Genomic DNA, 13,553 nt, shown 5'->3' with positions numbered 1-13,553 from the left:
GTCCCCCAGCCCACTAATCATTTTGGTCGCTCTCTTCTGCACCTCTTCCAGACCCACTGCATCCTTTTTGAGATGTAATGACCAGAATTGTGCAAGGCTCAGCCACTCTAGACGCTGTTCCAGAACCACCATTCAGAGCGCGATACCATAGTCTTTTGAGACTGAAGGTTGCCAACTAACACTAATACCTGGAATAGATGTTAGGCTGACAGGCCTGTAGTTCCTGGGTGGCCTCTCTTTCCTTTTTTAAAGATTGGTGTGATGTTTGCTATCCTCCAATTTGAAGGAACTAGTTGCATATTTTAGTCATAAGATCTGCAACTTCATTCTTCAGTTCCTTAAGAACTCTTGTGTGAACACCATCTGGGCTGGTGACTTAATGATCTTCAATTATCTCTGATTGGTAAGTAGAGGAAATTCTCTGATCTTTGCAAGGATCTACCAGAGGATGACTTAGTCTACCTCATGCACAAATAACCATAACCCCATACGACTATGTGTACCTGTCTGAGGGTTATCCCCAAAGAGAGCCAGGCTCTTCAACTGGGCTTAAGGACCAGTTATTCTTAGAAGGAAGAATAACCAATGGCTCCTGGAGATGGTGCAAGAGAGAGTGTTCTTGGCAGGTCTTGTTTGGCTGCCGAGAAGCCCCTGTAGCATCTGCTCCATAAATTGAGAGGTTACCAACATGTGACTGGCTAAGACTCCTTGGTTTCACTGCTACAAGAAATAGTCATTGGAAGGGGCCCACCATCTGTTGTTGCAGGACTAATGAGCTGTTCACTACTTCTATCTCAGATTTGCTCAGACACACCTTCCCCTACTGTTTTGGAACCAGGATGCCAAGTGCTTCCTGTCCCACAGTTGACAGGGATCCCAGCAGAGTGGTTTGGGAGGGATTGTTGGTTAGGTGAGCTCTCTAACTTTGAAAGATTTTTTAGCGGCTAGCGAAAGGCAGTGACGCACAAGACATTACACTCCCATTAGAACTTGAGGGCTTGCCATATATTTGCAGCATATGCTGTACATTTGTGATCCTGATTGATAGAACATGGGACATTCTCTAAGTTCACTGGCATTCTTACCATGAGCAAGTTTGATGACACAGTTCTTCACCATAACAGGAAATCCTGGCAGCCTGTCTGTGCAATCAGTCATTGCTTCTGTGTGCAGACCTTATTCTGAAATGTTCTGTGCTAAATACACATTTTTGGCATGCAGCTCCCCTTCCCCCCTCTCCTTACCTCCAGCAGCTATAATGGATGGCTGTATTTAATCTAAACTATTCAGAGGGCCTAGTGTTCCAAAACTGCATCAGATTGAAGATGATTTGTGTTTAAAGGGGACGACCTAGAAGATGAAAAAAGGATGAGATCATGATAGAAATGGACTTGCCAGAGAAGCAGGGACCTGCTAGCTAGAGTAGGATTAATTTTAGTTGTACCCATGACTACTGCCTTCTTGCTAATGTTTAGTTGTCTTTTTTATTGAAAATGTAGGGCCGCTTTGCAATAAGAGTTCTTTGTTTTTCAGAATTATTCTATTTATATTCCATAGAAGTTAATTTATAAATCTCCTGTAACATGCATTGTTGGAGAAGGAAGTTATTGTTTTTATTTCTTCATTTGTTCTGTAATGTTTGGGGGGTGGGTGAGGGGTATTGTCAGCCTGAGGCAGCCATGTTTGGATACTACGAGTGGCATGCCAGACTACCAAGGAGTTCCTAAAGCCATATTGACCTGAGCTTAAAATGTTATGCAACCCGGGATTGTTGGGAAACTCAATCCTAAACTGCCCACTGCACCAGGACTGCTGTAGAGCATGCACACAGGGCAGCTTCCATCCTCTTCCCCTGAGTAAGGGCAGTAGTCCCGCAATGGGGTTACTTGATACTGCGGCAGCCCTTAGGCTGCCGTAGAATCAAGACCCTCTGTGTTGGGCTGCACAGCCTAATACAGAGCTCAGAATCTGGTGGAGCTGAGCTCCATTGGTCCTGTCTCCGTCCCATCCCACTCCCTCCCTTGATCCCTGTTCACCTCCCCCATGTCTCCCCCCCATGCCACCACCTACTTCTCCGCTGCTCGCCGGTTCAGGTGATCGCAGAGCAGCAGATTACCAGTGTTCCATCGTCACTAAGGGCTCATAAATGTGCTTTATGGCACATTTACGGCAGTGCGTGCCAGTGGTAAGGATTGGGCCCTAAACTGCCTGACTGGGGCCTAGAGCTGGCACAGGATGGAGAAGCAGTGTGAAGATGAAGCAGAAGGGAATAACAAACTAGACAGGCAAGATCCAGACTAAGCTGTTATCCTGACAAAGGCCCAGGCTTACTCTGGAAGCATTTATAAACAGGCCAGGGAAAGCCAGTGGGCTTTTCAGGAGAGAAGTTGAAGCCCCAAAAGGGTTATTTGAAGAGATGCTTTCCTCCATTCTACAGCATGCATTGTTCACTAGAAGAGTATCATTAATGTGAGAAACCAGACAGAGGAGCTTGAAACATTATTTGAATAGGATCGGGGCCAGGGCCTAGGAGAGGGGGTTAAAGAGGGTAATTGTACCCTGGCTCAGGGGCCAAAGGAGGAGTACAATTTTCTGGATTTTAAATTTTCCTGTCTACTCAGACTTGTTGCCTGCACAGGATGTGCAGTGGTATGTGCTGTGAATAAAAACGCATTTAGAGTGTTTTATTTACAGGATACTGCAAGCGTGCAGTATATGCTGGGCTGAGGAATGTATCCATGACACTCCTTAACACAGTGTCAAATCTGGGAGGAAACTGGCCTGCTACCATCGTTCTTTGGCATGGCGAGCTGCTTGCCGTGAAGGAGTGTATAGGTAGGAGCTCAGGGACACAGCTGCAAGACTACAGCTGCTACAGAAGCAAGTTTGGTAGGCACAGGACACTTTCCATTCTAGCGTGAGCCTAAATATTATGATGCTAGTTTTCTGCTATTTTCTATATTTAAAAGATTTTAGAGAGACTTAGGAGTGTGTTTTGTTTTCTGTATTACTGTATCTAGCTGCTGATGCCGCATGGGTGGGTAGACCTGGGCTCTAAAGACTTTTCCAGTTGTCTCCAGTTCCTCCCCTGTCTGCTCTGTTTCACCCCTCCCCCTCTGCAAAAGGGCCCAAAAGAAACTTTGTACCCCCTGATAAAATTCCTCTCAGAGGCCCTGATCTGCGCAACACAGCCTTGATCATGTGCAAATGAGCACAAACAAATCTGTGCTGTATTTACTCCAGGGGGTCTGTCCTCTGGCTAGGAAAGGTATGTAGAATGTCATTTCTCCCCAGAGACTTTTGGGGCCAATGAAGGTCCAGCAGGGAGAAGCTGCTTTGCTACGGCCTGGACTTGCTTCAGTCTGCCACTGCTGCCAGTACCTTTCTGTGCAGAGGAAACTCTGCTTCCTTCTCTGTGTTTCTGTTTCCAAAAGTCCTGTAGGAGACAGCTGTGATCCTTTTCTGTCTGTATACTGAGAAGTAAGGCTCAGAGTCACCTTAGTTCCAGGGAATGTTTTGCAGAGAGAACTTTATTTGGATTTTTTCCAGTTTCCTTGAATGTAGATCTGTGTTCAGGCCAGTTTCTGAAACATCAGATGCATGTCAATTTCCCTAAAAGCCTTCTGCCTGTGTGTGGGAAAACTGCCTTCCTCTCACTCAAGAGTCCATATGACAGGAATTTTGAGATAGGTGTTCATATCCATGTTGTTTACAAGGACAATGTCCAATTTCCATGTTTTCGTTTCTTATAGTTAACCTTCAGCCACAAAGAGATATCTTGGATCTTCAATGGTTTCACTCTAAATGTGTTTTTATTTACAGCACTAGTAGAAGTACGACAGCTTCATAATATTTTTCATTCTTCTCTGTAGGTTTACAGACAATTCCCAGCTACCAAAGCAGCATGACGGATGTCACTCGAGATGCTGGCCTCAAGCAAGCTGCACCAACGCGGACAGAGAAACCAACAGTTGACTTTGGCTATGTTGGGATAGATGCCATCCTTGAGCAGATGAGAAGAAAAGCCATGAAACAAGGATTTGAGTTCAATATCATGGTAGTTGGTAAGTTGTGTTCCCATCAGCATGTTTTATAGGCTTCAGCATTGCACTTTGGGTGATAGTTATTTTACCATTTCTTGAGTGGATTCTTGTCTCTCCATCCCATATATAGAAGCAGCTCATTCACACTGCACCTAGGAGTACTGGAGTTATATGAATTGGTAAACTCTTCCCTACTTATTAATACAACTCTGAGCTCACTGCAGGAATCATGTAACCTGAATGTCAAGGTGACTGTGCACTTCTTCTAATAAGCCTCTTTGTCCTAATTGCCATGTCAGAGGTTAAGAACTTGTGCATTTAATAGATTGTCTGCTACTGAAGCTGGAATAGCTATGCTGCTGAGCAATGTGCCTGACAATTTCTTGAACCAATACCTATAGTTCTTTTTTGTTTGTATTGTTTTCCCAGGTTATTTGAGACTTTTAATAGCATTCCTTCAGAGGAAATCTGTTAAAAAATGAATTAATCTGTTATCAGCTGAATTTCACAGGGAATATTGATAAACTGCTTGAGATCTCATGTTATATAGTGTCCAGGCAGCCTCACTTCTTACTATTATAGATAATTTTTCGGGAGTCTTTCAGAGGTGTGGCAGGTGATGTTCAGAGATTATAACCCTTATCAGTAGTGATGCCCTAGTTATATAATATTCTCTCCAGGGGAGTTCAGCTGGTACTGGGCCTGAAGTCTTTCTGGTGCCAAGTGATGGCATTTTACTTGTCCAGGATTTTGGGATTTTAGAGTCTTTACATCTTAGCCTTCTGTCATCTTCTCTTGTGCTGTGTATCATGCTACTGATTTTAGTAATTTTGATGGATGTTATTAGTGTTGCTGTTTTTAAACTGTTGCAAACCACCCCGAAAGTCCTAGGACCAAAGAATGAGGTAATAAAAATTGAAAGAAATTAAATCATGTTCTTAAAAGCTCACTGAATTCTCATGAGAGGTAGCAACAGTTAGCCTCTGGTGGTTTGAGCAATTCATAATTTCAGCCAGTATTTATTTATTTATTTTTTCACATTTTTATACCGCCCTTCCTCTGAAGAGCTCAGGGCGGTTTTACACAGCTGCTCCTCCCCTCCTTCTTGTCCTCACAACAACCCTGTGAGACTGTCGGTGAGACTGAGAGAAAGTGACTGGCCCAAGGTCACCCAGGAAGCTTTGTGGCCGAGGGGGGATTAGAACCTGGATCATCCAGGTCTAAATCCACCTCCCAAACCACTATACCACCCTGGCTCTCAGTAGGCATAGTTGGCAACCTTCAGTCTCGAAAGACTATGGTATCGCGCTCTGAAAGGTGGTTCTGGAACAGCGTCTAGTGTGGCTGAAAAGGCCGATTCGGGAGTGACAATCCCAAAACATTTCTAATGGGGTATATTTCCACTCTCAGGATTAGATGTAAAAGAGTCAATTATTTATTTGCAGGTAAGGGTCAAACTAGACATGTTGCTTACCGTGTGCTTAGTAGTTGTGCATTTGTAAATAGCAACCAGGGAATGTAGGTGGGTGGGGTGAGGAATTTAATTTGGCTACTCTTTGCTTTGGAAGGAAAGTTTGCCACGGCAAATTAAACCACCAGATTGCGACCTGATAAGGACAGTGGTAGAGGAAAGATTTAAAATTCCCTCTTCTCCCACCAGGGTCCTGAATTGTAAACGAATAGACACAGTAAAGTTTTTTTTTTTTCCTTCAGTTTGACTAGAGTTTCAGTTACAATGAGACTGTATTCTTTGTTGGTTTGATAAAGGGGTATACATTGCATGTGGGTTGTTGAAAGCTTCTGACCAAAGCCTAAAACGCAAATGTTGGAAGTTTATTTGAAACATATATTTTAGAAATCCCATCAGCTCAGTCTTCTTTCATACAGTGTTATCTTGCTGATCATGAACCTTAGCTGTAGAAAAAGTTTCTGGCCACTTTCATTCCCCAGGAAAAGAGAAGATGGATTTCTTTTTTACGTGACCCTTAATTCAGCAATCAGGATTAAGGTCCATTTGGGTAGGATTGACAAAGAAACTCAAGACCCAATCCTGTCTGTCTGTCCGTCTGTCCCGTTCCCCCCCCCCCCCCATACAGCGATACTGAAAATGAATGTGCTGTGTCCAGCAACAGAGAGGGGGAAATTAGGAGGCTTTGGAGGGGAAAGGAGAATTATTTTCCCTTACCCCCTCTATAAGCCTTTTGCTTCACAATGGGTTTCCTTGGATGTGTGCCAATTCTGTAGCCGGCACAAGTCAGAGGAGAAGAAAGGGGCAGGAGGCTGCAAAATGAAAGGATGGAATCTTGCACACACCATTGCTGCCAGATTCACCCCGTCCTCACTCCCACCATCCCTCGTTACTTCTGCTTGTTCCTGCAGGCGCAGTGGGAAATGCTCCCACCTCTTGCAGCCATACTTCCAAAGTGGCTGTTGACAGAGTTCTCTGCACACCGTTGGTGGCTGTTTTGTGACAGCAGAAGTATGTTCTGCTGTCGTAATGCAGTCCTGGATAGGATTCTCTGCTCTGTCAGAATTCCCAATGTGTTGATGCTGCTCCTCTCTTGCTCCATGCCTGCCTGCAGCGGGACAGGTGTGAAGAGGTTCTCAGTTCTGTGGAATAGTCCATTCAAGAGCTGTTTCCTTTTTCACAACCCAGAATTCCTCTTGTGAGGTGTAGGCTGCTTGCTAGTAGGCTGGGAGTTGTAAAATGACACATTATTCAAGTGCTGTAATTAAAATGACACTGGGATAGCAGGCATGGCTTGCCTTCTTGCCAACTGGAATGGTTTCTAGTGTATGAAAGGACTACTTGGGAATCCTGAATGATAGATGGATTTATAGCATAGCTGAGTCTTATGATATTAGGTATGAGAAGTCCATAGGTCACAAGTTCACAAGAAAAATGACGTAATTAAAAGTGCCAGTCATTTTCTGTTTCATATGCCGCCTTTTCATGATTCTGCTGTTTTTATAAAGTAGCAAGGAACTCAATTCTTAATGAAGTGGTGGTGGGTTAGGGAGGAAGTGCCGTATGTAACCTGTTCCCAGAAGTGGCAGTCTGTGCAAAGATTCTGTTTTTACACCTATGAGTCATAAGGTTTGTGTACAGTGCAGTCTCTGGAGGAGGAAAACTTTATGGCACAACCCAGGCTGCCTCATCCCGGTGATAGTGAAGCAGTTCAGTCTATATTATTAATTATTATCATTATGCACAACAGCAATTTTAAGTATTCCTTTCGACGACATCCCTTTTATTTGTGCTCTCTGGAACAGGATAACAAGACATTCATAACAAATACACAAGAGACCTCTCATTTTACGCATCTGATTTCAACAATTTTAGAAGAATGCTTGTTAAATGAATACCTAAACCTAATTTGCACTTGCATATGTTTGGAAGAATGCAGGTTAAAATTTATTTTTAATTTACCTTTTTTGAGACACATGTTGCTTTTTCTAAAACATAACCCCAGTGTAGAATGGGAGGTGCCTGTACACACAATACCAGAGGCAGCCCTGGGTTGCTCAAAGGCAGATGACAGGTGACCAAGATGCAAAACTTGTTTTCTCCATTGTGGGGTGAAGAGAACCTTAGGGTGCAATCCTAACGCCTTATGTCAGTGCTTTCCAGCACTGGCATAGCGGTGCCAATGGGATGTGTGCTACATCCTGCAGTTGGGTGTCACTCACGGAGGCCTCCTCAAACTAAGGGAATGTTTGTTCCCTTACCTCAGAGCTGCATTGCCCTTATGTCAGTGCTGGAAAGCACTGACATAAGGGCTTTGGATTGCGCCCTTGGTCTTTTACAAGCAGAATAAACTTACTCTGAGCTCATAACAGTGTCAGGCAAAGTCTTAACAAGCTGAACTGCTGCAGTGGTTTAACGTTCATTTAAACAAGAATGCCTCATTTTCTAGTAGTTACTGCTCCTCTACAAGTCAGAGTCTCCCTTTGCACATCCTGAGGGCAAGCCAGCTACAAATGAACAGGACGAACTGTGCCTGGGAAAGAAAGTGCCTCCTTTCTTGAATGCAGCCCTATCCACTTCCTTTTGTGCACCCAACTTATTCTCCCATTTTGAGTCTGTCTGCTTAAAATTGTCTTCAGGCAGTCAAACCATTTGAAGTTGCATACGCCGCTAGAGCTAGCCATGCTTGAGCCAGCGGAACTAATTAGCTCAAAGTGGGCATACGTTCTCTAGATCAAGTTTTGGAAACAGAATTTGGCAAAACTGTTGAGAGAGGAAAGGTAGCATGGAGGAAATGCAGAGCCATGAAAACTCAAGAAGCTTCAACCGCTTCAGTTCACATTGAGACTTTGCTCCTAGACTGTGGGTAGGAAACCTTTTATTCAAGCACCAGGAGAAGTACAAGCCCTAGACCAGTGGGTCTCAAACTGGGGCATTGCGACACTCCAGCCTGAGAACCCTGGACTCTGCCCCCTTAAGGGGTGGGAAGGGGGAAAGGCAGATAGACACAATCCCCTAGATCATGCCTCTAATCAGGGTGCAGGGGTGTGCTTCCACTCACCCCCCGCCTACAGCAACCTCCCGGGACTTGGAGGAGCCTGGCACCAGCCTCAGTAAGGCTCTCCTTGCAGCGCAGGACCCTGCAGAACATGATCGCGACCATTTCTGGTTTTGCGATCAAGAAACAGGAAGTGATTGTGATCGTGATCGCGTTCTGCAGGGGTCACACACACACACTTCAGTACCTTTATTGGCATATTAAAAGTTTACATTCTGCAGGGGTCTGTGCTGCATGGAGAGCCTTGCTGAGGCTAGTGCTGGGCTCTTCCAATTTCCGGGAGGCTGCTGCAGGCGGGGGTGAGTGGATGCACACCCCTGCGCCCCTCTGCGCCCCCATTAAGAAATGTTTCTTAATTTCCTTTGTGTGAGAAAACGTAGCAGTCTCCTGGTTTGTTTCATAAAATGTTTGTATTCTGCATTACTCCAACATCTCTTTTCCTTCCTACACACTCCTAACTGAAACCAGTCCAGCTGTTCCGAACAGTTTCCCCTTACCTGCTAAGTAAAACTTCATGTAGTCAGCTAGAGCAGGGGTGCCCAAACCCCAGTCCTGGGGCCACTTGCGGCCCTCCAGGACTCTCAGTGCTGCCCTCAGGGAGCCCAATGAGTCTCCAATGAGCCTCTGGCCCTCTGGAGATTTGTTGGAGCCTGCACTGGCCCGACACAACTGTTTTCAGTGTGAGGGCGACTGTTTGACTTCTCACGTGAGTTGTGGGATGAGGGCTCCCTCCACTGCTTGCTGTTTCACGTCTGTGATGCAGCAGTGGCAGCGACAGAAAGACTGGCCTTGCTTTGTGCCAGGCCTTTTATAGGCCTTGAGCTATTGCAAGACCTTCATTCATTCATATAAGTTCATCTTTATTCATTTATGTAAATTTATTCAAATTTAAATGTAAATTCTTTTTTTCCCCGGCCCCCCATACTGTGTCAGAGAGATGCCTCCTGCCAAAAACTTTGGACAACCCTGAGCTAGAGTATGACTTAAACATATTAATTAGTGTGGTCTACTGTAATCTAAACCAGATGCTTATAAGTTCTTGGTTATTTTCCCTTCACATTTCTTCTACTACACCAAGATTTTGTGATTGTTGGAACTCATAAATCTGGTCCTCTGAAATGGGTCATGAAAGGCTTTATATGATAGAGATCAACGCTATCATTTTGTTGACATTCAGTTTTAGATTGTGAACCACTTTGGGACAGGGAACCTTTTTTCATTTATTTTTGTTATGTAAACTACTTTGATCACTTTTGTTGAAAAGTGGTATATAAATACACCTATAATAGCTAAATAAATTTACAGTAGTGCTATAAATACATATTTTTGGGAATGGTCAGTCAATCCCAGAGTGAAGTCAGAGTGGTGAATGAGTGGGTAAGTGGTGCACCTCAGTTCCTAACTCTGAGTCCATCCTTTCTACCAAGACCAGACAGCAGCACCGAAAGCCATTACCTCCGACTATCATGCTGCTGGTTTTGCTGCCTTCCCTTCTTCCTGAGCTTGTGGCTGCATGCACTGAACCTGTCTGATAACTCTTGGATTATGAGTCACACTGATGCGTGCGTTCCCTGCAGGGTAGTGTGCTAGAATTGTGGTGACTGTGGGCTTGCAGGCATTTGTCTGCCATCATCACTGCCATGAGAGCACATGCCCCAGCTGCCTGCCACTGCTGCATGGGCTTGGAAGGTTGGCTACCCACACAAGAGCTCTTCCTGCTAGTGTGCCAGAAGATAAGTTCATCCTCTCCACCCTCCATGCCAGATTTGAAGAGGAGGAAGAATGATCAGAATGTGGAGGAGAACGGAATGCTAGGGCATCTCTAGCCCACTGCACTTTAGGACAGTGCTTCCCAAACTCCTATAAGGGAGTTGGGAGCATTGTAAATATGTTTCGGGGGAGGGGGGAAGGCAGCAACATGATCCCCAGGATCTGCTGCTGCCAGGGATAAGAGAGGTTTCTTTTCCTCCTTATTTGCAGCCAGCACTGTAGCCCTGAGGGTTGGGAAGGGAGTCCAGGGAGTCCTCTGCAGGGTTTCCTGTGCCTGCAAATATCTTTAAAAAGAAAAAAATGGGCACTTCCTGTTTCATCAGGAAAACTGGAAGTGCCCATTTTTTTTTTCTTTTTTAAAGACATTTGCAGGCACAGGGAGCTTTGCACAGGACTCCCTGCACACCCCAACCCCCCCCCCCACTGCAGTGCTGCTGTAGGTAAGTAAAAAAACAAAACCCTCCCATCCCCCCAACAGCTGCACGATCCTGGGGATCACATTGCTGCCTTCCCCCCCACCCCTTAAAGGGGTAGGGACAGATGTTTCCCTGGCTGATGGGTCACAACCCACCAGTTTAGGAACCACTGCTTTAGGGTAAATACCAGTCTTAAAAATTTTAAGTACAGTTGTTCTAGTTCTTAAAGCAAGCTCTCATATTTAAATGGAGGCTATTGTGTCATAAATTAGAAGCAAATTCTAGGGGGGAAAAAAGCCTAGGTGAGACAAAGATGTATTTTAGGTAGAGCAGTGCACCTATTGGCCCCAGCCTTGCTACAGCCCTTAAAGGATACAAATGTAACACTTATGCTTTCCTAGTTGAGGATTTATCCATCTGGAAAGTGGGAACTTTTCCTAGGGCAAAGTGTATGAGGGGAAAAGGGTTTCCCTCACCAGATACACTGAGAAAAGGTGCCCCTTTGCTCATGTTATGGTCTTAAACTGGATCGGTGGCCCCAGGACAGCTATTGTAAATCAATCATCCATCTCATTGTCACATCTAGATCGGCCCTTGCATAGCAGGAATATTTAATACTGTAAGACATACAAATGGAAGTGATTCCACTTGCACAAGACTCTCTGGAGAAAGTAATCTATACTTGTCAGAAAGAGGGTCTGGGTCCAATTTCAGGCTTGCGAATTACAGGAATTAAGGATTTTAAAAACCAGGTTTTAAAAACAAAGGCAATGGGCAGAAAGGAAAGATGTGTTTCAGACAAATCAATTCCCTGTTGTGTTAGTCTTTGTTAAGTGAATTAAAGTATCTCAGTTTCTTTATGAATCCTGATTTCTTTTGTTCATACTAGAAAAATTGAGGTAGGGGAGCCAAACTGACTAATCTAGAGTAAATTAATCCCTTTTTATTCGTTCTAATTTGTGTTCACAAAGAAATATGTCAGCTTTCATGTTAAAGCTCTATTTGAGGAATAATTAGAAATTCTGGCAAATTTTCATTTTCATTAAATCTGAGTGACAGAGAAAGTAAGCAGCAGAATATAAACATTCTTATGAATAATATTTTTAAAAAGTGTTTAGCTTGCATCTGAAGATATTTCATTGAATTAGAGAAGTTATTTAACAATCTGGTCTGCAGATTCAGGTGTAATTCAGATATCTTGTATGGTTCGCAGCATCAGAATGAAAATCTCCCCAAATATTCTAGTGTTTCTCAATTAAACAGGACAATATCATCCTTGTCAGATTTGCTTCTGCTGAGGACCAAGCTATAGCAATCTTGTGTATTAACTAATAGTTTCTGAATACAGTTTTGAATTTGTACAAAGGACCTCTAGGCTAACTGTGGGATGGTTTAAATAGCAAAGCAGATGGGGTTTTCTGATATCTGTACATCCTGCTATCTTACAGGTCAGAGTGGCCTGGGAAAATCTACTCTAATCAACACTCTCTTCAAATCCAAAATCAGCCGCAAATCTGTGCAGCCAAGCTCTGAAGAGCGGATCCCCAAGACAATTGAAATCAAGTCCATCACACATGGTGAGCCCTTGCCAAGAGGTTGTGAGATTCTTTTGTTGGGCCTGTTGAATGTCTGACGCTGAGTTACAGGGGAAGTAAATGGCTGAATGGACCATTTACTTGACTCACTAGAATATTTCTGGAATGTTTAAAGTTCTATAGGCCCTAAGACCCATCTGGTGAAGAGTGTATATGTGGAGAAATTTTCTCCATTGATAAAGCATTTATTCTAGGGTGATGTGTTGTTACTGTTGTCCTCTTTTGTCTGCTGATTCAGATATTGAGGAAAAAGGTGTTCGTATGAAGCTGACTGTCATTGACACTCCCGGATTTGGAGATCACATCAACAATGAGAACTGGTGAGTAAATCCCTGTGGGGAAATGGGGAGCTTCTGCATGGATAAGTGGGAAGGGTGGATGGGAAATCTTTCACCCTGCTACTAGTCATGGGGGATCTTACTACACCACCCTTGAGTGTCTGTTTAGTATGACCTGCTTTTGTTTGGGGTGAGTGTTACAAGAAGATTCACTGTCCCTTTATTAGACTTACCATTTCTGGAATAGAAAGTGGGATGCAAAGAATTTTATCTCACTGAGAATAAGGGTGCAATCTGGATGCAAGAGGAAAGTGAGTGAGCCTTGCTAATTATATTCTGAGGAGATATCTGCTTGGAGAAGGGAGTCAGATTACTTGGTTTTCCTCACCGTATGAGGAGATATGGTCAGTTTTAAAAAATATCCTTCAGATAACCTGACCCAAATCATTAACACAATATGTCTTGTGTGTTGTCTTGTTTTCTACATTTCCAGAGGGCGGTGAGAATTAGTTTTAAAGATATCTTAATGCTTGCAATTCAGTGGGCAATTATGAAACCTCCTGCAGTGATGAATAGTTCTTCCTAATAAAAGCTCCTTCCACAACCAACCTTTGGGCTAGCTTTGCATTTTGCAGGCCCCCCCCCCAAAAATGCTTACTGTATTCCTTTTTTTTAAACCAAGGAATGACTGTCACCGCAAGAGGGCACAGACTATGGTGAGGTGTTGATGATGCAGCAGAGTTGTTCTGTATGCATCCTGTGAACTCTGATTGTCTCAACATGAGCTCACCAATTCCTAGACAACCTGTGTTATTCATACATCACCATAGTTTCATAACTTCTGCTGCAGGGAAGTTCTAAATTTCATCTTTTGATGGGAGGATTTGGGGAAAAAATTCCTCAGGCAGAGATTAGGTTCTGGTCC

At 43.9% G+C, this 13,553-nt stretch overlaps 1 protein-coding gene across 2 annotated transcripts in view; it reads left to right on the top strand.

The window, feature by feature from the left end:
* SEPTIN9 (septin 9) overlaps positions 1-13,553 on the top strand; it is a 198,299-nt gene that overhangs the window by 169,517 nt on the left and 15,229 nt on the right. For both annotated transcript variants that reach the window (XM_066615121.1, XM_066615120.1), the window contains exons 3-5: positions 3,873-4,064; positions 12,204-12,332; positions 12,589-12,670. In XM_066615121.1, the coding sequence (XP_066471218.1) occupies positions 3,873-4,064; positions 12,204-12,332; positions 12,589-12,670 (403 nt within the window). The remainder of the gene's footprint in view (positions 1-3,872; positions 4,065-12,203; positions 12,333-12,588; positions 12,671-13,553) is intronic.

The sequence above is a fragment of the Tiliqua scincoides genome, chromosome 2 (assembly GCF_035046505.1).
Source record: "Tiliqua scincoides isolate rTilSci1 chromosome 2, rTilSci1.hap2, whole genome shotgun sequence".
NCBI lineage: Eukaryota > Metazoa > Chordata > Lepidosauria > Squamata > Scincidae > Tiliqua > Tiliqua scincoides.
This window is presented reverse-complemented; position numbering and strand designations above follow the sequence as displayed.